General features: G+C 38.3%; 1 protein-coding gene and 1 non-coding gene across 6 annotated transcripts in view; both read left to right on the top strand.

Moving 5' to 3' along the window:
- The window catches only part of GK (glycerol kinase), a 33,655-nt gene extending 22,350 nt beyond the window's left edge, over window positions 1-11,305 (top strand). For 2 of the 5 annotated variants that reach the window (XM_062600095.1, XM_062600087.1), the window contains 7 exons: window positions 75-159; window positions 799-919; window positions 2,849-2,992; window positions 4,051-4,131; window positions 5,676-5,762; window positions 7,629-7,712; window positions 8,823-11,305. In XM_062600095.1, the coding sequence (XP_062456079.1) occupies window positions 75-159; window positions 799-919; window positions 2,849-2,992; window positions 4,051-4,131; window positions 5,676-5,762; window positions 7,629-7,669 (559 nt within the window). In that variant the 3' untranslated portion in view covers window positions 7,670-7,712; window positions 8,823-11,305. The remainder of the gene's footprint in view (window positions 1-74; window positions 160-798; window positions 920-2,848; window positions 2,993-4,050; window positions 4,132-5,675; window positions 5,763-7,628; window positions 7,713-8,822) is intronic. The other 3 variants (XM_062600113.1, XM_062600104.1, XM_062600121.1) reach the window with 3 other exon arrangements.
- A 1,218-nt stretch (window positions 11,306-12,523) lies between these two features.
- TRNAK-UUU (transfer RNA lysine (anticodon UUU)) lies at window positions 12,524-12,596 on the top strand. The gene has a single exon. It is a non-coding gene; the product is annotated as a tRNA-Lys (tRNA).
- Window positions 12,597-26,601: the final 14,005 nt, after the last annotated feature.

The raw sequence follows: 26,601 nt of genomic DNA, 5'->3' as shown, positions 1-26,601 counted from the left end.
AGGCCTATGTCTGATATATTTTCTGATAAATATGTTGTTCTAACTGTTTTCTAAATTTTCTTTCTCTTCAACAGTATTATCTGTGGCCTTACTCAGTTTACAAATAAAAATCACATCGCCTTTGCTGCACTAGAAGCTGTTTGCTTTCAGACACGAGAGGTAAAGAAAAATTATGTCCTAATAAAACCATTGTAAATCATTATGATGTCAGGAACTATAGCTTCAGGAACAGGGGATTGAAAAGACTTAACAAAGATGAATGATATACTTTATATTATGCTAGGATACTATTTTTTCTGTTCATATGGTGCTTATGGTGAAGAATTGTTTTTGTGGACTTGGCTACAATGATCTGGTTGGCTAGTACATTATTTACTTGAGTAAGGTTGTTTTTACCACCTATGAAAATAAGGTGAGCGTATTTTGTGAGTATCATGAGAGGCAGAACATGGAAGCAATCCAATGGCAAAGCCAATGCCATAACTAAAAAGCTGCATTTGTTCTACAACATGTGAGACTGTCTGCTGTGACAGAGATAGTTTGTGCTGGTACCCAAGAACAAAAATGGATTTCTTATTGCTTTTGCCAGCATTCTGCAAAAGTGAACCAAAATTCTCAGAGAAGAGATGAATCTTTCCACCAGATCAAAGGTGACTTCTATGTTCTGAGCATATTTATGTTAATAATGTTATTTATTTTACACTCTTTATCAAACACTAACTTATTAGTGTTTTATACACAGAGGATTTCATAGATTTCTCTATAATTCAGTCATAACTTACATTAATCTTACTTAAGATTTTAGACGCTATGAACAAGGACTGTGGGATACCACTAAGCCAGTTGCAAGTAGATGGAGGAATGACCAATAACAAAGTTCTCATGCAACTCCAATCAGACATTCTCTGTATTCCAGTAGGTAAGATGAAATTTACAACTATTGTTTTCTTTTTAAGTGTGGAAAAAAAGCACTGATTTGTAATTACTAATGAGGGCCAGTCGGTTGGCTTTTTTTCTTGCTGGTCTTTTATTGCTACTTGTGAAAATTCTTCTTGCAGAAAAAGTTACTGGATCTTACAACAAATGTTGAGAATCATTTTTCTAGAGAATTATTGACTCTTGTTTCTCTTGTTGAAATATTATACCAGTATGAGTTCACTGAACTTTGAACTTAACATACCAATTTCTAAACATCTAGTGTCTTCTCAGATCAGTGAAATTAATGTTCTACTTCAACATTTTGGCCCTGAGAGTCTTATGTAAAGTTAAACCACAACTTTGCACCTCCACTACTCATGTTTTTGAGTAAGCATTTCAGCAAACAGCAAATAAACTTTTTTGTTCCCTTTTCTTTTACAAACCTTTGTTCTTCTTTACAAGTAAAAGAAACCCACAAAACACACTGACCACTATTTCTCCCAGAACAGCTATAAAAATATGAAATACAAACTCAAATACAGCTGTTCCTCTCTGCTTGCCTCTCTGAGGCAAGTAACATTTTATAAAGCCATTATTTTGATCCAACAGCAGTGCAAGCATTTTACAAATGATCATACAACACCTCTTTCATAGAAAGTTCTTGGAATGATAAAAAGTCTTTTTAGCTTTTGAAGGATGTGTTTTAATGCACAGAGTGCATGGCTTTTTAAGGACTTCACTTGAAAAGCGTGACTGGAGCATTTCAGTATCAGTGAAAAACATGCATCTTTCTCAAGACATATTTTAATAAGTCTGGCAGATATGGAGTTGTTGAGTAATGTAAGTTATACATTAGCATTCTTAAGGATGCAGTATGTCACTGAGTAACATCAGGATATTATATATCCTCAGCTATACTGATGAATGATAATTGATTGTATGAAAGTACTGATCTTGCCTAATCTCACCTAATATGCAGCTACTAGAAAATTATTCAGAAAAACATCATGATGTCTCTAAAGCATAAACATGGGGCACTTCAGTAATAGTAAGCCAATGAAAAGTTATCAACTCTAAAGAGATTATAACTTGCCTTTAATGATACATGATACGCAAGTCTCGCATTATCAATGCTTAATAGTTATCTAGAAAAGATATGATTAATAAAATCAGTTTTTAAAGAATCCTCTGCCTGAAGCAGAGAAGGAGACAATTCAAGAGCTAATGGAACAGATTTACCACTAACAAACGGAGGGTAGGATAATCATAGAATCATAGAATTGGTAAGGTTGGAAGAGACCTCTGGAGATCATCTAGTCCAACCTTCAAATGAGTGGCCCATATGGGCCATCAAACCCGCGACCTTGGCATTATTAGCACCACACTCTGACCAACTGACATAATCTTCTACAGTGTCTGTGGAAAGCAAAAAAATGGTAAGCAGAGGTGTATAACCTCTTTTTAAGATTTCTTTTTCTAAGTATAAATGCTTTTAATAAAGTATCTAGAGCACAGGAATGAGATGGACGAGCCATTGATCACTGCTTTGAGGAAGGAGGAAGAGAGAGGACAACAAAGTACCTCATTATTAACAGGAATACACCAAAGAGACTGGTGGTTACTAAAAGTCAGCAGCCATACACATGGTATGCAAATGGGACAATTGCATGATTCTCTCTTGGAGGAAATGGTGATCGAAGGTATTTCAGAAACTTGAAAGACTCAGAGGTGAAGTTAGTGTCATAACCATGTCATTGGTAATAGAATGAGATTTGCAGATGATAAACCTAAGGGAAGCTTACATAATATATTATAGTTATATAAAATATAAATCACTCTAAATGTATACACATACACAAGAATATAGTTTCTGATGCCATCAAATTGACTTTCATGAAAAACTGTCATGTCTTCTCTCTGATTTACTCAGTAAAGCCATCAATGCCTGAAACAACAGCTCTAGGAGCTGCTATGGCAGCAGGAGCTGCAGAAGGAGTTGGAATTTGGAGTCTGAATCCTGGAGACTTGACAGCAGTGACATGTGAACGATTTGAACCACAGATCAACCCAGAGGGTAAAAACCTCTAAGAACTTGCAAACTTAACATTTTATGTACAATAGATTAGGGTTTTTTCTTTGCTGCAATTTGATATTTACTGATATAAAAACACCTATATAAAAACAGCTATATGTAGTTATCCTCACAAATGTGAAGATCAGTTTTGCAGTGTTTGGTTTAGGAAACAGTGTTTTCTGCTTGCTATTTTAGTCATCTGTTCACTAGTAAGACTGCAAAAAGGTTTAAATGTTATAATTCATAGTTGGGGGAGTGGAGTGGAAAACAATGTGTGGGCTGTTTTCTTTGGATGGTGGGTTTTTGTTTGTATGTGGGCTTTTTGTTTTGTTTTTGTTTTAAAGCTTGGCATTGCAGTTAGTGGCTTTAGATTTATATCAAGTAAAAACAGAAACCTGTGTTGGCTTTTCATTTCTTTGTCTTGAAAGCTTTTCACTGCGAAAGATGATGTCTCCTAAAGCTTCTGTACATTTATGAGTTTTCATAGGTGTAGAAAAGTCAAACTAAATTTTAGGAGACTCTCTAGACTTTAAAAAGCCTACCAATCCCAGCAAACCAATCATTGCTTTTTAACTAACTCTTTAATCATTTCTTAAGTGCTCCTAGAGACTGTAAGGCATGTGCTTGACATAATAGTTATTCCATGTGCATAACAAATGCATTTTTGTCTCTTTAATTATTTAACTTTTTGTACAAGTTTTTGTTTTACTTCTCATTTTGATTATAAGTACTGCTATACCCCATACTTTAAGTCATTATTTTCAACACTGGAGGGCTTCTATGTGAATAACAGTTGTTTCATTTCTTCCTACCTATAGATCTGCTTACTGGTGAAGAGGCACAAAGTTGTTTCTAAGATTTATTTCTCCTTACTAGGCATATATTTTTTAAATCTATTCAAAACAATATTTTGCATTTTTTGTGCATGTGTGTGTGCAAACAAATGATACTATGTGGAAGTGTGGAAAGCCAAGACTGTAATCTCTGCTTCTTAAATATTTCTAGTGGCATTCATTTAAATTCATAGACTTTGCTGTTTGCTGATTTCTTGATTTCAGAAAGTGAATATCGTTATGCCAGATGGAAGAAAGCTGTGATGAAATCTATGGGCTGGGAGACATCTGAAGCTCCTTCAAATGGTAAACTAATGATTAATGCAGGTTGAGTATTGTTAATCAGCCAGTTAGCTCAGGTAAATAGCGATTTTTGCGATTTTTGACCTTTTCTGTTCATACCATCACTGGCCTTTCAATTGTTTTGAAAACTATTACTTAAAAGAGCTGTGGAAACAAAGCAAGAAATAGATAGGCTTTACTTTTGAAAGGACTCAAGCAGCATCTTGTAGCCCTCTAAAAACAGAGGACATTAAATGAGGACTAAATTGCAGGCTTTGCAGAATTCTATTGATTTAAAAAAAAAAATCTTCCCAAAGTAATAGATTCAGCACAATGCTGGTATAGTTAGTACAGTGATTTCTTAAACTTTTTTATACTACACCCTCATGCTGCAAAGGAGAAAAGTTTTATCTTGTGATTTTTCTTGCTATCTCTTGCTTTATCATATCCTGCATAGGAAGGAGGGATATATCTATCCATCTCAATCTCTTTGATCCACAAGGACTAAGAGCAAGAAGTTATCATAAGGAGTGGCACAGACCTATTGTGCACATACAGAGAATATACAAACACTTACTTATGAGGGACTAAACAGGATCTTTCTTTTGAAATAGGGGACTCTTGCATCTGTCAGGTTTGAATTAAAGCTGCAGTCTTCTATCATCTGCAATATGAATTTTTATTTCTGCACCATTACAAGATAAGTTTTCAGGCCTGAATCAAGCTACATATCATTTGTAGGCCTTATCTTCATTTAATTTTGTTTAACTTAGGTTGAATAAGCTGCTAGAATGACAAGTATCAAATTTTCAGGTATCTTCAAAATATAAAATTCCCCCAGGATCCACAGTTACAGCTGCCTGAAGTGTCTAACTTTATTACTGAAAGATAAAGCTAAGATTTTCCTTCTGTGACTCTATATATTCATTGAATTATCTTATTTAACACTGTGGTTTTACAAACGATTCTCTCAATCCTGTCTAGAAGGCAAATAGGTATGTTAGCGCGAGTAACAAGGTTCATTTCAGCATTGTCCATTATTATTTTGTAGCCTTACATCTCAGTTCTGTACTATGTATCCTAAAATCTCACATTGATGTGTATCTTAACTATTATCTTTGTTTCATTTTGAAGCATAAAAAAATCTATCTTATAGAAAATAAAACTAAATTTTGCTAATTTAGCTAATGTGAAAAATGGATGTTCACCAGAATCTACCTTCAATAATTACCTATTTTACCACTAGGGGAAAAAATTGATGTTTTTCTTTGTTCTTACTTTGAAACATTGCTTTCTGCCTGCAAGGAGCATTTAAGATTGAAGAATACTACAAATGGGCTCAACCTAAATAGTTCTAACAGTGGAATTTTGATTTAACTCTTATGATGAAAGCCTATTTCAAATTATTATGGGGGGTAATGCACAAACTTTTTTAGCTTTTCTGCAGATGTCACTGCATTTGTTACTTTTTGCTATTCATATGATTTTTAACACATGTATTGCAATTTATATATATATTTCTCTTTTGATTTGCCTGACTGGAAACACCTTCCCCTGGATGACATCAGGTGACACTAGTATCTTCTGTAGTCTGCCTTTGGGTTTTTTTATTATGAGTAGCATGATAATGTTAATCGGAGCAAAGTACGTCTCAGGTTAGTTGTTATTTGAACTAGATCATTTTAAAAGCTGTCTACACTAGTTTAAGTGTTGGAGTTTTTTGTCTTCTATGTTTATTTTTCAGCAAAAATGACTGATGGTTTTTGTTGCTCATGCACACGACTGTTTATAAGGTTGTGAATTAGACATATAGTATTTAAGGAAACCAAGTGAAGACCATCTCAAATTCCTCATCATATGCCATGAAATTCTTATTCGATATAAGCAAAACCTTGAAGTATCCCTTCCTTTCATCTAGCTACTGCAGGTTGTATACAGGTTATAAAAAGGAAATAGGTTGGAGCAGCCTAGCAGAGTTTTGCATTACCTGCATTACAGTTAGAGTGAGGTTCTATCCTTTCCTTGTAGTTCTCACAAAATTGTAAATCACATTGAGGATCCCATTTAACTAAAAGGAAGACTTCTTTTCTGTCCCTGAAAGGCTTCATGTACTCCCTTTTCTGGTCCTTTTGGAACTATTGTATGGATAGAAAACTTCTTCCACTAAATCTATATATAGAACACTCTTTTTGTGCTTTGCTCTTGACAAATATGTGAATTTCATTTTGTATAAAGAGAAGAAACCCTGATAAGCCTATCTACAAAAGCTGTTTTAAGGGAAAGGGACTGTGTGCATATGCAATGAAGATGCATCTTTAACCTATTAATGCATATTTTATTTTAAAAGAAAGTTCTTATTGTAGATAACAGTGTTAGTTACTTGTACCAGAAATAAGACATTTTATTAACATATTCATATGGTAAGAAAAAGAAGTTTATATGGCAATGTCATTTGTTTGTCATTTTTGTGTTTTATAATTTCGTCTGAAAGAAAATATTTTATAGTATAGCTATTATTACTTGTAGTGGGCTTTTGGGGTGTGGTTGTTTTCTTGAAGAGGCTTATTTTTTAATTAGACAGACTATTAAAGACTCTAGCATGCTTCTATGGTGATGTGTTTGTATTTTGTTTTCAGTCATTCAGCGTGAATTTACTGCTCAGTTGTATTTTTCCTTGTGTGAAGAGACTGTCTGAGCTTGAGAACTAAAATCAAACTAATCAAACGCTCACTAAAAATCAAACTGAACAAATAGATTGGCATTGATTTATTAACTCTGGAATGTATCCGTAAATTAGAACAATCTTGGTTATGACGAGCATAAAAAAAAAAGAATAAGTGGGTAAATTTTTAACAAGCTGAACTAAGCAACTTGAATGTTAATTGCAGGTCAAGTTCTTGACCACATGGGGAGATTCCTACAATAATATTAAAAGCAGGATTAACTGGGCAGATAAGCAACTTAAATTCTGAATTCATTGCTTTTTAAAAATCAGCTAATCAGTAACCTGCATACATCTAAACTTGTACGGTTGGAACCCATGAAAACAGACTTTCTCTCCTTTCTCTGAGCTTGTCAGTGCTTTTCTTTCCCATAAGTGGAAAACGTTCATCTCAATTCACTCTGGCCTTCAAAACCTATTTTGACTCTTGTTTTCAAGTAAAAATAACTATTAAGGAGTTTTATATGTAATTTACATGGTAAGCTTGGGGAAAGGAAAAGTTCCAAGAAATTTCCAGCTTTTTTTTTTGTTTGTTTTGAATATGATCATATCTAAATAGGACTAGCATCAGTGATGATATGTAGAGGCTGTAGTTCTGCTCAGCTCTGTGTTAGGATAGAACATGATACAGACTTTTGTTACTGATGGGAGCACAATTGCTTCCCCCTTAGACATTTACTCTGATAGATCTCCTTTTGCTTTTAAAAGACAGAACTAGTTGACTGGACTTTCTTTCTAACTCCAGTACTGAAACTCCATTAATTAATTTGTTACATTTTATCTTTTAATGAAACACTAGAACTCCAACACAGTCATCAGTATAATAAGTTTGAGGATTGAATCTACAGAGGATTGAATTCATCCTTCATGTACTGAAACAGCAGTAAGTCTTGCATGGCAACAGTGCTATTGTTAAACATGTCTCTCTAGGGCATAACTATGATTTTACAACTGCTGAAATGTGAGGGAAAAATCTACTGTGGCAGAATAGAGGACACTAATGTTGCAAAAAAACAATATAGGGAACTGCTAAACTAACTGCTTTTTCATGCAGTACCTGGTGACTGAATATGAAGAACAATGCTGCATTTCATGATATTGTTTCATGATTTCATCAAAATCAGGTCAATTACTTACAATTACTTTATTTTATCATCTTCATTCTTTTTCTTTCCAGTGAAGAAAGGACCATTTTTTTATTTAATTTTACTATTAAAACAGATTGTATATAGCAATTATCTTTTGCCAGATTTTGCCAGTCTTTCAAATTGGTTTTGGAACTGGATGCCTGAGAGATTTCAACCTACTGTACAGCTGTACTCTTTTTGAGAGGGCAGGGGGAGAGGTTGACTGAAAATAATATTATCCTATTAGACTGAAATTTAAAGAAGCGTCTTTGTATGCTTAAATTGGCTTAAGTGAGGTATGAAAACAGAGAATTAGTTATATATGGAAATTGAAGTCCTTTGACTTTATCCCCACAGAGTAGGGTGTCAGTGCTGCTAGTGGTGTCATATTCCTCCTACCTAAATACTCTTAGTGCTTTGTTTTTTCTAAGATTTCATTATTTCTCTTTAGTCTTCTGGGTTGTGATAGTTACTGCCAAATTGTAAACTAATTTATATATAGGGATCACTATGCAGTTATAAGTTGCAGTAATATTTTCCATATTCTGAAAGCTGAGCTCATATTCAGAAAATGTCAGGCTTAGAGTATCCTACCTCAACCGTTCTACTTGTTAAAAGTTTACCCATCTTAGTTAGTGTGGTCTCTTCTCTCCTGCTGTATGCACATCCCACACTCTTAAGAATGTTGGCTTACATATGTGCAGTTGTGGCACAAGATACATTTTTTTTTATTGCCTCTTTAGCATTAATTGAAAACAAAGGATGGTTATACTGAACTCCTTCTATAGCTCAGCTGTATTATAGAGTGTTATAAATGTTTCATGGTAAATTCTATGCTAGTAATACATATTTTTTTCCTATTTAAGGTGCTGATTAATGAAACTACTTAATGGATTACCTGGATGCAGCTTATTTTTTGTTTGTTTTATGTATGAAGAGATTCCACCACCAGTGTGATTATGCTGTTTGTGTACTAAATCCATTTATGAACCCATCAGTTGCCAGGCCTTGAGCAATCTCCCAGAGATATACTGAAACTTAGTCATCATCCTATCACTTCTCTGCTCCCTTCCCCATCAGCTCCAGCTGCACTGAAAGCCTTTGTGTTGACTATCCTACATTATACTGTTGACGTCATGAAATTTTAAAATTTCAGAAACTCTACCTTTGTTTGAGAAAGTTGTCATTTAAAAAACTTCTGGGGTAATTTCAGATGTTTTTCTATCCTTTCCAGGATTTTGGTACTTTATAAAATGCACTGCAGAAAGTTACAGTGATGCACTACGGAACTTTGTAAACATCTTACAATATTTCTTCCAGCTGCTATGGATTACCTATCATATTTCTATGGTTGCCAAAGATGTATTATTTTAGTGGACGTTGGTATGAAACACCTTTAACAGTACAAACCTTTTAATCACTAGCTCAAAATTTACCTTCAGTAGCACATGTTGCCACTGATTTGGCAAAGAAAAGGTTGCAGATATGGTCACCAGAGTACTATCAAAATTATTACCCACAAAGTTAAATGGAGGTTTGTTTGGCTTCTGGCATATGTAGCCAGTTTACCTGTCAACAAGTATTTAAGATAGTAAGTCCTGTAACTGTATCTTTAAAGAGATAGGAGTAAATAGACATTTTGGTTAAGGCTGTTTCACATTCTTACCTGTTTGTGTTTGTTTTGAAAGACAAATTTGATACAGCGTACAATTCAGAGTAGAGCTTCTTAGTCCTCTGTAGCTGATAACTCTTAAAATTACTTTGAAAAATGTACTTTTCTTGACCAATACTGCATATGTTTTGTCATCCTGCTTAAGGATGTTTTAGTGATTATATGTTAAACTTTTGAAAGTTGAAGCTGATTTAGTTTTCCTTAAAGAGGGTCCGCTCCCAATTAAATATCAGTGCTTTAGTCCTTGATCTCATTTAGTATATCTCAGGGACCAAAATCTCCCTTTCAAATTCCATATCCATAACTTTAACAGCAAGTTGTCCCAAAATATCCTGGGTCAGCCCAAAATCCTGGCTTGGAGTTGTAAGCACTTGGCACCTGAAATTGGCCACTGGAATTCAGAGACAACGTACTTGAAAACTGAGCTGCATCCACTTTGAAACTTTAGATCCTCCATAAGTAAAGGAGCGAGGCAATAATCTTAACTTCAGCTTTCCTGTTGGTATCAACAGCATGAGAAATGACAGCCTTATTGGACAGGTTAGAGGAAATGTGTTCTTGTACAGTATCACTAGAATACTGTAGAATGATATTGAAGTTAAATGTGGGAACAACGACTTTCAAAACAAATTACAAAGATGTATTTAAATGCACTAGGAGTTAAAGGGAGTGATTTTTTTTTGTGCGTGTTTGTTCTTAAAGATTTTTGTCTTAAGAAAAAAGTTATTCTTTGACAAAGTTTGTTTTTCTTCGTTCAGTTGTAAATAGAGGTTTAGTTTTAAAAGAAATGTTAAATATGTGTGTGTCTGAAGCAATGGATTGCACAGAAATTCAAGTCTGTACAAGATATTAAATATCAAATGCATATTAATTGCCTTTTATTACCAAGTGCAATGATCTTTGAAAATGTGACTTTTAACTAAGAAGTTAGAGAAGGAATATCTTTCCTCCTGTGGTTACATGTATAAATTCAGCTGAGGGGATTTTTATGCACGGGTAAAAACATAACATCAACATTCTAATCCCACAACTCCTATAAATACCTGAATGTGAGGTGCAACTGAAACTCCTGGGTTTTCCAGTTTGTATGGTGAGGTGAATAAAAAGTGAAAAACAAACATAAATCTGTAGAAAAATCTTTATACTCCTTACCTTTTCTCTGAGCTGTTGATGATCCCTTCTTACAGCAAGGAACTGGAGTAACAGCAGCCTTTGGAATGCACAGGTCAAGGGCAGCACGCACCTCAAAAACTGGACGTCTGACTTCTTGCCAAAATTACTGAAGTAATGAAAGGGGGAATGATTAATGCTGAAGTGTTGCCTTTGCCAGTGATGTATGCATCAAGGGAAAAAAGTAGCATTGAGGAGGGAGATTTTTTGCTGCTTTTTCTGATGTATCTTTTATTGAGAAACACAATTCCTATTACTTTTTCACTGAATAAATACCATAAGTTTATTTTCAATTGCTGTTGCAAGTATTTTTTAAGAATATCACATCACTGTAATTTCATAGTTGAAATTAATTGTAAACTGCGTGTGGGGAGGACTGCTAAAAAGTAGCTTTTGTGAATATAAAACTGTGATTTTTTTCTAAAAAATACCAGATTTATAAACTCTTAAGAAATGCATTCACTTGGTATTAAAATACCATAAATAAAATGGTGTATTTTGTCAGTTTATTCTTGCATGTTATTTTGCAGATACATTTTCATTAATATTTTTATAAGGACTGTTAATATGCACTGAGGCATATTAAACCATAGAGCCTCTGCTTTGTCTCACACACACATGCTTTAAATTGCTGAGACATGTGGATCAAATATATGTCATACTGGGCTGTGTTTTTTAGTGATATATTCAGTTTCATGGATTGGATTAGAAATAACTCAGATTTCCTCAACCTCCACTTATTCAGGAAAAAGCAGGGAAGTACAAGTAAGAAGAGGAAGAGGGACATAGTCCTAGTATAGATTTGGTTTGAAGGTCACAAACAACACTGTTTGGTGATACTATTAAAGATTAAAAAGCTGTTATGAATCAGGAGAAGGAGAAATGTCAATGAAATAGATGTGGCTGGGGGCAATATCTAGAAACATCTGGAATTTCTATTTTTTAAAAAATAAACAGAATAGAGGGTATGTATATAAAGCAACTCCCTTCAAAATCCCCCTAAAAAGGGATACATTTACACAGTGTGCCTGCCAGATTCTCTATGTTTTGTGTGTGCATGGATCAAAATCATATTTTACACATCTACTGTTGCATAATTATACTAAGAATATAGCCTTCAGCCATAGTCTTTAAGAAGTAAGTAGTCCCATATATCTAGATCAGTTATTGTAAGCTAGAAACAAATCACTTAAATATCATGTAAATTATCATCATAGAAATTTGGCTAACACATTACTACTCTATACCAGACTTCTACCTCTGCTTGTGAGGTTTTAAAGTTTTCCTTTCAAATGGCAAAATTAGAGCCTTTCCTTCAGCTGTGTTTACAAGACCACCTGAAACTTCAGGAGTATTAATCTAATTAGTATAGTTAATTACACTTTCTTTGATATGAAGTTTTATTTACATGTTTAACCAAATGCTTTTCAACAAAAGCTAATGTAATGTCTAGTCTGTTATTGGAATCATATGCAGACAAACTTTTTAATACCCACATATATATCCAATAATCTTCCCATCTAAAGAAGCCTGAATCTTTTGCTGTCGGAATGCTACCCTAATGACACATGTAGCACAAGCTCAGAGTGATTTGTTTTTTCTTGTTGTACACTTGTCTAGCATTTGTGGAAGTAGTACACACAAATCCTGGAGATAAGGACAGGCGGATGACTAGCAGCCCTTTAAAGGATAGAAATAATATAGGATCATTGCTAGAATCCAGAAGCCTGGATAGCTCAGTTGGGAGAGCATCAGACTTTTAATCTGAGGGTCCAGGGTTCAAGCCCCTGTTCAGGCAACTATCTTGCTGTTTACTCGATGCCTTCCCTGTTGCTCAACTGGTATCCCCCAACCTGGGCAATAGCAGGTAGATCCTTACAGCCATTAACAGACTCTTTGGGGTAGAGGGATAGTGTAGCGGTTATCACATCTGCTTTACATGCTGGAGGTTCTGGGTTCAAGCCTCAGTGGAACCAGCACCAGGAAATCCAACCAGGAGGTTGGACTAGATGACCTCCGAGGTCCCTTCCAGCCTGTGATAATTCTCTGCTGTTCAATGGGTCAATGGTGACCAAAGTCAATAGCAAACCTGAGTAAGTTAATATCTTCCCCCAGTGCTCTGTATATATCTTGCTGAAGATATGGAAATATTTTTTTCTCTGTAATTTCAGGGAAATAAATTGCTAAATATAGGTCAGTCCTCTAGGGGGATAGACTGATAGCTCAGATTTGCAAAAGCTATCTGTGACAAGTTAATCCCTATCACACACAAAATAAAAGTCTCCCTGAGCCTCTAGTCACTCCAGTGGTGTGCTCCAAGGGTTGATACTGCTTAACATCTATTGAAGTACTTGATGATGGAGTAGAGTGTCTCCTCAGCAAGTTTGCAGATGATACAAAACTGGGAGGGGTGGCTGATAGTCCAGAGGGCTGTGCTGCCGTTCAGAAAGATCTGGACAGGCTGGAGAGATGGGAAGAGAGGAACATCATGAAGTTCAACAAGGACAAGAGCAGAGTCCTGCATCTAGGGAGGAATAACCCCATGTACAAAATCAGGTTAGGGATTGACCTGCTGGGGAGCAGCTCTGAAGAGAAGCGCCTGGAGGTCCTGGTGAACAAATTGACTATGAGCCAGCAATGTGCCCTTGCATCAAAGGTCAGTGGTATCCTGGGCTGCATTAGGCAGAATGTTATCAACAGGGAGGTGATTCTTTCTCTCTACTCAGCCCTAGTGAGGCCACACCTGGAATGCTGTGTCTGGTTTTGGGCTCCCCAGTACAAGAGAGACATGGGACTACTGGAGAGAGTCCAGCAAAGCGTCATGAAGAGGATGGATTGACCAGAGCATCTCTCACACGAGGAAAGGCTGAGAGAGCTGGGACTGCTCAGCTGGGAGAAGGCTCAGGTATAAGTAACTGATGGGTGGGGATGTTGATATTATACCAGCAAACAAGTGTATTTGAGACAAGGTTTGTAAAATTACTGTAGGTTAAGTAATGTTAACTAAAAGGAAACATTCATGTTAACTGAATGTATTGTAATAGTGCTATTACAATAGTATTGAAAGATCTTACTTGTTAGTTTTGAAATAGATTATTTGCTTATTCATGAGTGTTTGCAATTTACTCTGATTCCCAAATGATGTGCAAATTGAGATGTGTTGTATATTGGAATATCCAGGCATTTTTTTTATTATTATTATTCCATGTGAGAGATAAGCACTTAGAAAGAGTAGAGAAAACATATCAGAATTTTAGCAATTCAGAATCTAGTGTTGGTTAATGCCATAGTGGATCGATATAACAAGCAATAGGATGAGTGAACGTCGTAACAGTAAGATGCTTTTTTTGTGCAGAATATTCTTAAAAATCTGAAATTATTGGAAGTTTTTTTTTAGCTTTATAAAGATAAATACCAGTTAGCCTAACTTACCTTTCAAAGTAGCATCTCTTGCACCCATCACAGCAGCATTAGGCACAGTTTTCTCAAAATGAAAATGTTGAAATCATATTCAAATTATTTTTGCTAAAATATGAGTCACAGCTGTACTATTTTGGAATAGAAACAAAGATAACATCAGTATATGAGCAGATCCATGATGTAGATCAGTATTGCCAAACTAGTTTGCAGTAAACAGATGATAGTAAACATCTACGAAAAAAGAAGTAAGATTTTCATAACAGTCTAAAAAACAAACGGTGTGACAAAGCTTATTTTTTGTTTTCAGAAATTACCTTAAGACTATTAAAGTTAGGAAATCTCACTCAAAAATCACAAAGTCTCCATAGTAAGGTTACTTGTGGACCTACTTGTCCATAAACCCAAAGTAGTTATTAAAGTATATGGCTTTCTTTTTCTCCATGGATTGTTGGGACTTTGAAATGAACTGATGTTCTGTGCTGAAGGAAACTGAAACTGATATAAGTGAGTATAAAGATCCCTGTCTCTTTTCTTTCCTTATTTGGAAGTTAGAGATTTGGTAATGTATAAAACAAGGATTCTCATTATTATAGTGCTTAACATTTCTCTCAAAGTCCTGTCCTTAGCTCTTGTCTCCCTGCACAGCACATTTGTAAATACGGTCATTAGCAAGCATGCTGAATTACATTTTTGTATAGGCATAGCCAAGATATTGCTCTGTCTCTCTCTTTCTTCCTGACTTTTCATATTATTCTGAAAACAATTTTTGAAACATCTAAGAAATGTAAAACCAAGTGCTACTGAAAAAAAGCTGAGAGATATGTCCTTATTTCACTTTTCAGACCTCACTGCTAGCTACTTTTTCTTGAATTTGACCTGTATCTATATCCTGCAGGTTCCATTTAGTCTCCCTAGTACAACCAACACCTCTCAGACTTTAGCAAAACCTTGTGTTTCCACGCTTTCACTACTGCTTTCTATTTCCTCTGTCCCTGAAAAAATACAAATATTGTATACCCTTTCAGAAGGCTGCTAAAGATGTTGGTTTATTGTTTTGGATTTGTTCACCTGCTGCATCACTTTGTCTCCATGTCATAAAGGCATTCCTGCTTCAAAACAGGAGCAAGAGGTTGTAGGTTTCTCCATCCACACACTTACTCTACTACTGCAGTGAGATACTGTCTGTGTTTCAGACACATACAATCATGCCTCTAGATGTCAGACAACATCACATTTTAAAGACGCCTTTTTTGGAGTGTATACTCCTGGACTAGATACCCTTTTGGTCTGAAGGCCAACAGGTTCTGTTGGTTCCCATGTGGTAGTCTCCTTCCAAACCTCTTTAGCAAAGTCCTTCCAACCTGCTCCTTTGTCAAGGCTGCTAGCTGCAGGCATGCTCCTACTTTGATACCCTGCCCATGCTAAAGGCTTGAAGTCCTCCTCAGAGACATCCAGGCTGTGCTGCAGAGCAGCACAGAAAGCTTTCAGATGGGTATGTCAGACCTCGGAAGATGTGTTATGGATGGACAGGACCACCCCTGCGTGGGTAATGGTGAGCGGGATGATGCCAGGTCAGTTTTGTTTTATTAGATGGTTCTTGGCTTAGGTTTGGGGACATTCAGAATCAGACCTAATTTTTGATGTCTCAAGTAATCTCGTATACAGACTGAGCCAATTCATGACCAAGATATTAAACTGTGTTTCCTTAAGTCTTATAAAAGGGAATGAGGCCGTCCTTAGATATGTATTTTATTCTTCTTAATTGCCAATACGCTTGGTGATACTCCTTCCAGCCATCAAATTTTTTTAACCTTCCCTGCACTATCAGCTCCTGCCTCTTTTCCCATTTTCCTTCTTCATCCTATTTCCCTTCTCATTTGCTTTTTGCACTCTCATCAGCTCTCCATTCTTACTCACTTACTTGTGTAGATTCAGCTCCACTGTCCAAAGCTCTTTGTCTTAATTTATTAATATTGAGATCTGTGTATCTATCATCTCCTCCACTTGCTTCTTTGTCATCCTTCGCTTGCCTTTGGCAAATGTCTCTGCATGTTGTATGCGTGCAGACAGTCACCTGTGAAGGGTGGCTCAAGTTCTCTAAATGAGAGGAACACAACCAAGGATAACCACAACCATACCTTTATAGAGCCATTACTTCCCCTTGTGTCTTGATAGGCAGCCATGTAGCAATAGTCAAAAAGAAACACTGAACACCAGGATGATTAAAATAACAGTTTCACTGCTGTCCACACATTAGGTGTTTGTTGGGATTTGGGATAGTATCTTTTAAGGCTTTTTAAGGATGTGGCTCACATCATGACAAGAACAGAGTATGAGTCCCGATATTCAGCCGGAATAAGACCCTTATGGAGAAAAAAAAAATTTTTGATACATTGCATAATTGTATTTTTATAAATTCAAATACCTCCATCTCAGCTTCAGTGCTGAAGCCAGGCTCACCCAATAGCCCTTCGCCAACACAGCTATGCTACCCATAGGTATAAGGATACTTTTTCTGGTTGATATCCACCTTTATGTCTTCATATAGACATAGTGGCAATGCAGCACTTTCACTGGTATTGCTGGCATTTTAGATGGTAAAATGATCTCTCTATTACCATGGCAGAATTGCTTTACTGCTACCTTATTTCTGTTCGTTAAGGAACTCTTCTGCAGAAATAGCCTTGGCATTTTGGGCTTGAATTAAGCCCAACCATTTTCCCCGCGAATTTAATGGATCACTGTTCAGGCCTTGTCACATAATGCTTCTAATTTAAACAGAGTAGAATATAGCAAAAATACTCTTTCTTCAGTGAAGATAAACTTTTAAAGAATATGCTAAAAGAATTAATTTTAACAGTTAAAAAAACCTTCAGGCAATGGTATCACATTATCTGAACACGTGCACTGGTGTGATCAATTGACTTTTTCCAATTTCCTTTTTGATTCTTCCAGTCTCCTTAGTTCCTTAGACTGATCTTTACTAGCATCACATGTGATTGAAATTTTCCAAAGAACCACAAAATAGATTTATCACCACTGTCATTTTGCTAGATGTTAAGGAAATGTAGTTCTTATTGTAAAAATCAAGCTCCTATTTGATCAGCTGAATACCTAGGCACTGCTGGTCCAGTATGTGAGACTCCTTGATTTAAGGAAGGCATGTTTGGTACTCAAAAGCCATTTGAACAGATGTGATGTTTATTATGTTCATTTTCAGCAAACATACATTTATTTTGCTTGTTTGACATTTTCATCATTTTCTAGGGTTGCCTAAATAAGCATTAAGTAAATGTCACAAATGACATTAGAGAAAATTGTAAATGTGTAGTTTGTAAACAACTGCAACATTAAATACTTCTATATGATTATGTTAAGTTCTGATTTTAGTCTGGAACTTTGATTGATTGGAAGTTTAAAGCCTAAATTATATTTTATGAACAAAGGAGCAAAGAATTGTTTTAGCTTTCTTAATCACATTTTACTTTTGCTTTAAAATACTGGCTGTTTATAATTAAAAACAAGACACTTCTTCTTGATTGTATTAATTTTTCACGAAAGCTAAATTCCTTTATAAAGGTGCTCGTTTGACAATATGACAAAGTGGAACTCTTCATGTTTTCACAAAACAAGCTGTGCATAGGCAGCAGACTCGGCCGTATTCCCTCGTGTACCACATAAGCAAGTGCAGTCTTGTTGCACCAGTCTCAAGTTTGGTGCAGCAGCCTGGGCCATCTTTTGACACTAGGGTGTCCACTGAGATTACACTTTGTCCTCATGTAGCTACTTGTCTGTTAAACACCAAAAGAGTTTTGTCTGCAGGTGGGTAGACAGTCAACTAGGAGACTCGACCTCCGTCAGCGATCTGCAGTGGAATCAGTCATCTAATGATCGGACGTTCTGGGTCCCACTGAATCTTCTTTCTTTTACTTCTCTTCTCGTTGTTCACTGGCTGTTTTGTTTTGTGCCCACCCTCTGCACTTAAATGACTCCATCAATTTCAAAATAAGGCTTAAATACAACTAAGCATTTCTTAATACGTGAGCTAGACTCTAATAGTGTAGTAAGTGTCAGGCAATCATTCATTATTCTGTTGCATTTCTTTCTTAAAAGTATTGTGTTGGGGATCCTACTAAAGATGAAAAAGGCAGAGTACCATAACCATGGCTAATTACAGATATAATCATCCTGTTAGCTCTGCCTGCAGTAGTATGTAGATTTAAGCCTAGTTCTTAACCCATCAAAACCATTAAGCCTCTGGGGCTTCGTTCTGCCACCTCTGTGACTGTGTCTGGAAGCCCTCTAGGAGCCGAGCACCGGAACAGGGCCAGCCCTGGGCGGCCAGGTTGTGCTCGCCCGGTGCGATAGCTCGCTAAGCCACCCACCAACACCAGTAACTCCCTCCCCCTGCACGGCAGTGCAGAGATTCTCACCTCGCCTGTTGCATTTAACGATGCAGTTTTACCTTTCTTCCCCTAAAAATCAAAGCCATTAGCTGAAACAATGTGGCTTTAGTGCACCAGCAAAGACAATGGTGTATGACTGCCCCTACCTTTTGGCATCAGTAAAAATGTTACTTTGCCCAGAAGGGCAGAAGTATACTTGATATTGTCAGAAACAGCTGGCAGGAAGTGGCATAAACTGCTCCTTGCCATCTCTTACTTTGATGCCACGCACTGCTCGGCTTTACTACCTTTCAGGTATCTGTCTTCATAGTATCCCTGTGGGCTGGCAGAGTTTGCAAGCCTTTTACTTGAATGAGGAGTGAGCTGCAAAAAGGATTAAATCTGGACTTTCAAAAACAGTAAGGCACCAGGCTACTAATAGGCCTAAGTACTGTGTGACTCAGGGTCACACAAGAAGCCCGGGATGCTTTTGTCCAAGGCTTTCACTCTCAAGGAAGACAATCTAGATGGATATTAGTAGGTTGGCCAAAGAACAAATCTTTAACCAGAATGACAGTCAAGCACAGGTCTCAGTCAGCCATTCACATCATGTCATCTTTGTCCCTATGGCAGTTAAAAATCTGTTAAGATTCTTCAAAAAAAAAAAAAAAAAAAATCTGAAAATCCAGAGTACTAATTTTACATATTTATCAAATTTAGCAAGTAAATGTGTAAAGTAAGTTGACTTAAAAGACTACAAAAGTTTTAATTACAATTTATTTCAGTATGGAAAACGAGTCCTCCAAGTCTTATAAATAAACCTTGTTGAAAGGATTTTATTGGAAAATGCTAGTGCTTAAATTGCATTAGTTATATAATGCTCTTCAATGTGGCTTTCTCTGCTGCTTTACTGATGGAGCAGGAATGAGACAAATAAAAACGCTGTGCAGAAAACACTCCGCACAAGAGTGGATGTTAATCCCTTCAGACTCTTCCCTGATCAATAAAATGCCTTAACTTAACTTTCAGGGGATAGGCAAGTAATGGTCTCAGCAGTGAAAAGCAGCTGGGTATCATTAACAGCTTAAAAGTAGGGGTAATGCTTTCATCACTCCACTTTCCAGGAACATATTCTCTTCCCTCCCTTCTGTGTCTTTTTCAGAGCTACAGCTTCATTTCCCTTGTTCTACTGTAACAGACTCCAAATTATAGCTTTCTGGCAAAACACAACTGGACTTCCTAAGAAGGCCTTCTACATTTCACCAAGCAGGACATTGCTGACTAATGTTCAGCAACTGTTCTCCTTTAGAGTATGTGTCCTTCCACTGTATGAGCCACTTGATCAAAAACAAGGGAGAGAAAAACCCTCCGAAAATCAGGAACCCTCCCTTCTCCATGACTGCTCCACGAATGGAGCTGTATCTTGTATATCAAAAAGCGTTACATCTTTTACAACATTCCTTCCCTTTTCCATACATAGAACTTGGCTTTGCAAAAGATTGTAGGTCTTTTCACATTAAACTCCGGGAATTCCCTATTCTCTCCTCAATATGCCATTAAAATTACAGCTGCAGGAAAAGGTGGGCTGTGTGTTGACCTCGTTCTATGATATCAAGGCTGTCAAAACTAACATTAGCAAAAAATAAAAAATAAAAAAAAAAATAAAATAAGAAGATTGTTAGGGCAGACTAGCAGTATGAAACATTAGGAGAAGTGGTGGTGTCCAAGCTCACTAAAATCTCACAAAAGTTTTCCTTTTCTGCAAGTGCTCTCAGACTTTGACAGATTTTTTCTAGTTTAAATATTTGTGATAACTCTTGAGAAGTTTAAGCACTGCCTGCACCACTTTAGATAATGTGACAGCAGCCACGTGAAGCACATGCTCTGTCACCTAAGCAAGGAGTTGCCTTATCATTATTAAGCGTATAACTCGGTTAGCCTGCAGGCAGGGGACAAGGGTGCTGTGGGCACAGCCCACCCCAGTGACAGCTCTTCTCATGCTTACAGGGTCACAGCAATAGTCCTGCATTTGGATCCTTTACATCCATGCCAGAGGAAGGGGAAGAGAAGAGGCTCCCTCTCTAATATATTTAGTTTAATAACCCCTCTTTAATATTTTGTTGAATGCACAAGATGATTGGCACCATCTATTGCTAGGCAAAAAACCTACCTTAATGCAAATAGCTCTGATATGGAATAGTTCATCATATTACCAAGGGATTTCCCCCGTTACTAAAATATTCATGAAATATGTTTTTTTTTTTTTTTTTTTGAAAATTAATCTTTCTGTAGGAAGTTGAAAATCCTATCCCACAATCTCCTAAACTGCCAAATATACCAGTGACTAATCACCTAGATGCTCAGATGGGCTACTGAGAATAAGGTTATCGATTAAATCCTACTTATCTCAAGACGAAGATTTGGGGATTTCCGTTACATAGCGTAGTACCTGTCCTCTTTTCCCAGCTGCTAAAAAAAAAAGTGAAAAAATGTCAAAGACCTTATGTGATACTAAACCGCAGCTCCAAGTGGTGACTTCTGTGGGCCCAAAGGGCTACTGCGCAGGCACGCAAGATCATGTGGGTCAGACAGGGGTGCAGATGGGGGCCACCAGGGCAGGCACCATGGGTGGCTTTTTATCCAGTCTCAAGAACCAACCCAAAGACAGATTCAAGAGGATTTTTTCCCCCTTCTTTTTCAGATTGTTCCTACAACTTCCCTCTGCTGTTCTGTTGTCGGAGGAAGCAGGAAGGACAAACAGAAACCAGTACATTTTGGGGTCTGTAGCCTTTCTCCCTACTCCTTTCTCGTGTGACTTTGCAGCTAAAGAAAGAGCTAAAGCCTATTGGTTTATGAGAAATGAGTGGGGAAAAATGCTCTACCTGCCTTCTCCGACAGTCGTTGTAGCTGCTTCCCCCAGGAGCGAGAAGGCGTCGGACAAAGAGGGATTTCTGGGCAGCCTGGGACATGAAGATGGGAGTTTGCAGGATTAGCTGCAGAAGGAGCCAAAGGATCGTTGCTGAAAGCACATCCGCCAAAGCTGAGAACGCTCTGCTGACCAGAGGGATTGCCAGCCTGCTGCTTCTCCTCCTCCCGGGATGCCGAGGTCCGGCGTTACCTTCCTAAAGATGAGCCTCTCTCACCCGATGCATACACTTTCCTCCTAGTTGCCTCCTAGCCCTCCGACAGGATGGGACCTGCTGCTCCTCGCTGAGGAGTTAGCAGCAGCCCTGGTGGCACTCTTTCAGTCAATGAAAGAGTTACAGTAAGTTAAATTTAACTACTGACGTCTCTAGCCAAGAAGGGCTTAAATCACACAGCAATGATTCACGGGCTCCAGGCTGTGAAGTGGAAGGTAAAGTTCTTTGTCAGGAGGTTACCCACCATGGCAGAGGGCACCTTCACCACCACCAGCCTCCCCATTGTTCCCAATCATTTAACGGTGGAGGGTAGTCGGGGAGTTTCATTGTTGTCCCAAGGACTGCATGTTTTCCAAACGGAGGCAGGTGCGCCGAGGCACATAGACAACATGCAGGATTTGCCCCCCTCTTCCAAGTGAAGGTGCTTCCCACAGGACCCCAGTTTGCTTTCCACCAGCAGCGTCTTGCTTCTCTGCTCCCTCCCTCCACAGGGATTACTCGTCTGCCTAACGGGACTGCCACCATTGCCGACTCACAGTACTTAGATTAGATTCAGTACTTCTGGATTAAAATTATTATGCACAGGTATGGTTAGACGCTTTTTTTAATTTTTTTTTTTCCTAAATCTCCTCGTTTTCACCTTTTTAATCTTTTCCCTCTCTCAGGCTCAAGACTCAGAAGACAATAATAATTGTATTTTTCAAATCATACAGCGTTTGAGTGCTTGGGGTTGGTAGCACATTTATTTCTCTTCTCTCTTGCTGGACTTGCTCTTAGGACTTGCTGAAAGAAGACAGCTCTTAGGAGGTCTGTTGGGTCTACAAAATCTTATTGTCTCTTGATTTTGTGTAACTGATTTTTCTTTAAATAGACTACTGTACATACTTAAGGATTATTGTATTTGAAGTTAATTTCTTTCCCATTACCTGAAATGTTAGAAGAGAAACTTACACTTTCTTTGCCTTCTTTATAGGAAAAAAAGTTTTTCACTTTGTGCCCATCGCCTCTTGTCCTGCTGCTGGAGAGTCTGGGCTCATCCTCTTTACACCCTCCCTTCAGATGCTTATATACACAGATAAGATCTGCCTGAGCCTTCTCTTCTCCAGGCTAAACAGTCCCAGCTCTCTCAGCTTTTCCTGAGTTTTTTTTTTTTTTTTTTTTTTTTTGAAGAGAGGATTCTCACTCCATTGTAGTAGGACTTGCACATACCGCAACTTTTTCAAAAAGTTTATGATCTGAATTGGTGAAACAGAGAAAGAATAGATTGAAAAGGTTCTATTTAAATCTGTAGATCTGGGCACGAAAATGCTTTCCCTAGTGGAAGGAGAGTGTTGTACATGAACTCTAGACAGATTTTTTCCTTTAATACTCTTCACTGAGCTTTCATTATTGCAAAGATGTTTTAGTACTGGAATTAAGAAGCTGTGCTAATGTTAGAGTTCATTTATCCTATGTTAAAGCAAAATGAAAATTAGGTTCTCAACAGAAAACTATATGTTCCAGCTCTTACTCTACAGTGAAATCTCCTTATATACTATAGTTTACATGTGTTTCTAAAAATGAACATTGAGCTTATGTTGAACAGCTGTTATTGCACTCTGATAAGTATTCCTCTAAGGTATATTAAGATTTTTCATACATCCAAATCAGTAACAAGTATTTTTCAGTAAATGTTTTAATTATATTATGCTAATCACCTACACTGTTTTACTAAATTAGAGAGTTACATTAATGTTATAACTTTAGATACCATCCGATCACACTAAAAATAGGATGAGAAAAGAGAAGTGAAAAAAGATTTGAAGACCAGCTCCATTGCCCTGTTAAAGGATGCTGCCCAGCCCTGCTTTTTCAGTGGATTATCTTAAATCAGGCAGCCAAGCTGCACAGGGTGCTGAGTTTCCTAGCTGACATCAGAATCACTGGGAAGGTGAAAAACTCCTGCACTTTTCAGGGCTGAACCCACAGATAAAGAGGAACCGAAATATTTTCTCTGAGGTCTGTGGTTGGATGGTTGTGTTCTATGTGAACTATACAAGTTTAATTTAAAATGTAGTCAGATGCCAGCTCATCTCAATTCAAGGGTGCCTTGCCTAACTATAATTTTCATAGGGTTACTAAAATGACTGAAGGGAACACCCATAGCCTGTTCTCATAAAGTATATGTACCCTGTTGTCAGAACATTTGCTGCACATGCAGGCTTATTCAAGCCAGCTTAGGAGTTGAGTGACAACGGGAGCACAAGGTACAGCACCGGATATCTGCCAAAGTACATCTCCAACTTCCTGAGTATATTAAACAACCCAAAATTACATCCTTATTGCTGTAAGCAATTCAGTAATTACAAAAAAACAGTGACTAGTATTCCAGCTAGCTGGTTTAAAGCTGTTTGGGTATGTCTGAAGAAGCTGAAGTTCTACCTTCTACTGCAGTAGACCTACTCTTGTAGATATAGGTTTAGGTCCTTTGCTGAACCCAGGCTGATACTAACTTACTCCAGGTCCTTGCACTTAGGAATGATCTGAGTACAGTGACATGTTCTGGAGCTAGTCTTTCTGATGGCTTTTTAGGCACAAGACTTAATTTTGGATTTGAGTTTAGTATTTTTTCAATACAGATCTTATTGTAAGTAGGGTTGAACTAGGTATCTCCAGAGGTCCCTTCCAACCTTATCATTCTATGATTACCCTCTAACTATTGTTTTGCTTTTAAATAGAAGTGGAAAAATTAGAGGTTATAAATAGGCTATAATATGTGAAACTCATTTTAGTTATAAAGCCATGATCTAGAACTCATTGTTTCAGAAATAGACAATATTAGGTTGTTGTTTATTTTCCCAGAAGTCCCAGTTCAGGGTAGTCTCGCAGATGGCATGCCTGTGGCAAACGGGATTTGGAGGGAGAGCAGCTCTTTCTCCTCTCTGGCTGACTTTTAAAACTTTCTCCTTGTAGTGTTTTCTGAATCTTCTTACTGAAATCAATTTTGTGTCAGAAGGTATTTTTCAGTGTGAAAACTGTCGTGACTGACTTGATAGTCAAGGTAAAGCCCCTGCAGCAGTCTAGGCACGGAGGGACCTTATGTCTAGAATGAGGTGGCCAAAGACAGCAGACAAAGACAGCTCTAACATGAACATGAGGGAAAAGGACTTTGCTGGATTTGGGATATACTGATAAACGCAGGGGACCAAAGCTAGTAATTCTTGGAAAAACTTTCTTTAATAAGTCCTAAAGCAAATTATAACAGAGAATCATAGAATCAATAAGGTTGGAAGGGACCTCTGGAGATCATCTAGTCCAATTCCCCTGCTCAGCAGGGTCACCTACAGCATGGTAGACAGGGTTGCATCCAGGCAGGCCTTGAAGATCTCCAGAGAAGGAGACTCCACAACCTCTCTGGGCAACCTGTTCCAGTGCTCCGTCACTCTCACAGGGAAGAAATTCCCCCTCACGGTCAGGCGGAACTTCCTGTGCTTCAATTTCTGCCCATTGCCTCTTGTCCTGTCACATGGGACAACTGAAAAGAGTTTGTCCCCGTCCCGTTGACACCCTCCCTTCAGGTACTTGTACACATTGATAAGATCCCCCCTCAGTCTTCTCTTCCCCAGGCTGAAGAGGCCCAGCTCTCGCAGCCGTTCCTCATAGGGCAGGTGCTCCAGCCCTCTGATCATCTTTGTAGCCCTACGCTGGATTCTCACCAGTAGCTCCGTGTCTCTCTTGTAGAGGGAAGCCCAGAACTGGACTCGAGATGAAGCCTCACCAGGGCTGAGTAGAGGGGCAGGATCACCTCCCTCCACCTGCTGGCAACACTCTTCCTGATGCACCCCGGGATACCATTGGCTTTCTTGGCCACAAGGGCACATTGGTGGCCCATGGACAACCTGTCATCCACCAGCAGTCCCGGGTCCTTCTCTGCAGAGTTGCTCTCCAGAAGGTCAGCCCCCAGCTTGTACCGGTGCCTAGGGTTATTTTTCCCTAGGTGCAGGACTCTGCACTTGCCCTTGTTGAACCTCATGAAGTTCCTCTCTGCCCAACTCTCCAGCCTGTTCAGGTCTCTCTGAATGGCAGCACAGCCCTCAGGTGTGTCAGCCACTTCTCCCAACTTGGTATCATCAGCAAACTTGCTGAGGAGGCACTCTGTCCCCTCATCCAGGTCATTGATGAACAGGATGGGACCCAGTACTGAGCCCTGGGGGATGCCACTAGCCACAGGCCTCCAACTAGACTCCACGCCACTGATGACGACCCTCTGAGCTCTGCCTTTCAGCCAGTTCTGAATCCACCTCACTGTCCACTCATCTAACCCACACTTCCTGAGCTTAACTAGCAGGCTGTTATGGGAGACAGTGTCAAAAGCCTTGCTGAAGTCAAGGGACACAATGTCCACTGCTCTGCCCTCATCTACCCAGTCAGTCATGCCATCAGAGAAGGCTATCAGGTTGGTCAAGCAGGATTTCCCCTGGGTGAATCCATGCTGGCTACTCCTGATCACCTTCTTTTCCTCCATATGTCTGGAGATGACATCCGGAAGGAGCTGTTCCATCACCTTTCCAGGGATGGAGGTGAGGCTGACTGGCTATAGTTGCCTGGGTCCTCCTTCTCGCCCTTCTTGAAGACTGGAGTGACACTGGCTTTCTTCCAGTCCTCAGGCACCTCTCCAGTTCTCCAGGACCTTTCAAAGATGATGGAGAGTGGCTTGGCAACAACATCCACCAGCTCCCTCTGTACCCATGGGTGCATCCCATCTGCGCCCATGGATTTGTGGATGTCTGGCCTGCCTAGAAGGTCTCTAATCCTATCCTCCTCAACCAAAGGAGTCCCTTCTCCAAACTTTCTCCCTGTCATCCAGGCTGCAGGATTC

The sequence above is a fragment of the Rhea pennata genome, chromosome 1 (genome assembly GCF_028389875.1).
Source record: "Rhea pennata isolate bPtePen1 chromosome 1, bPtePen1.pri, whole genome shotgun sequence".
Lineage (NCBI taxonomy): Eukaryota > Metazoa > Chordata > Aves > Rheiformes > Rheidae > Rhea > Rhea pennata.
The sequence above is the reverse complement of the archived record's forward strand: the minus strand, read 5'-3'. Positions and strand labels throughout refer to the sequence as shown.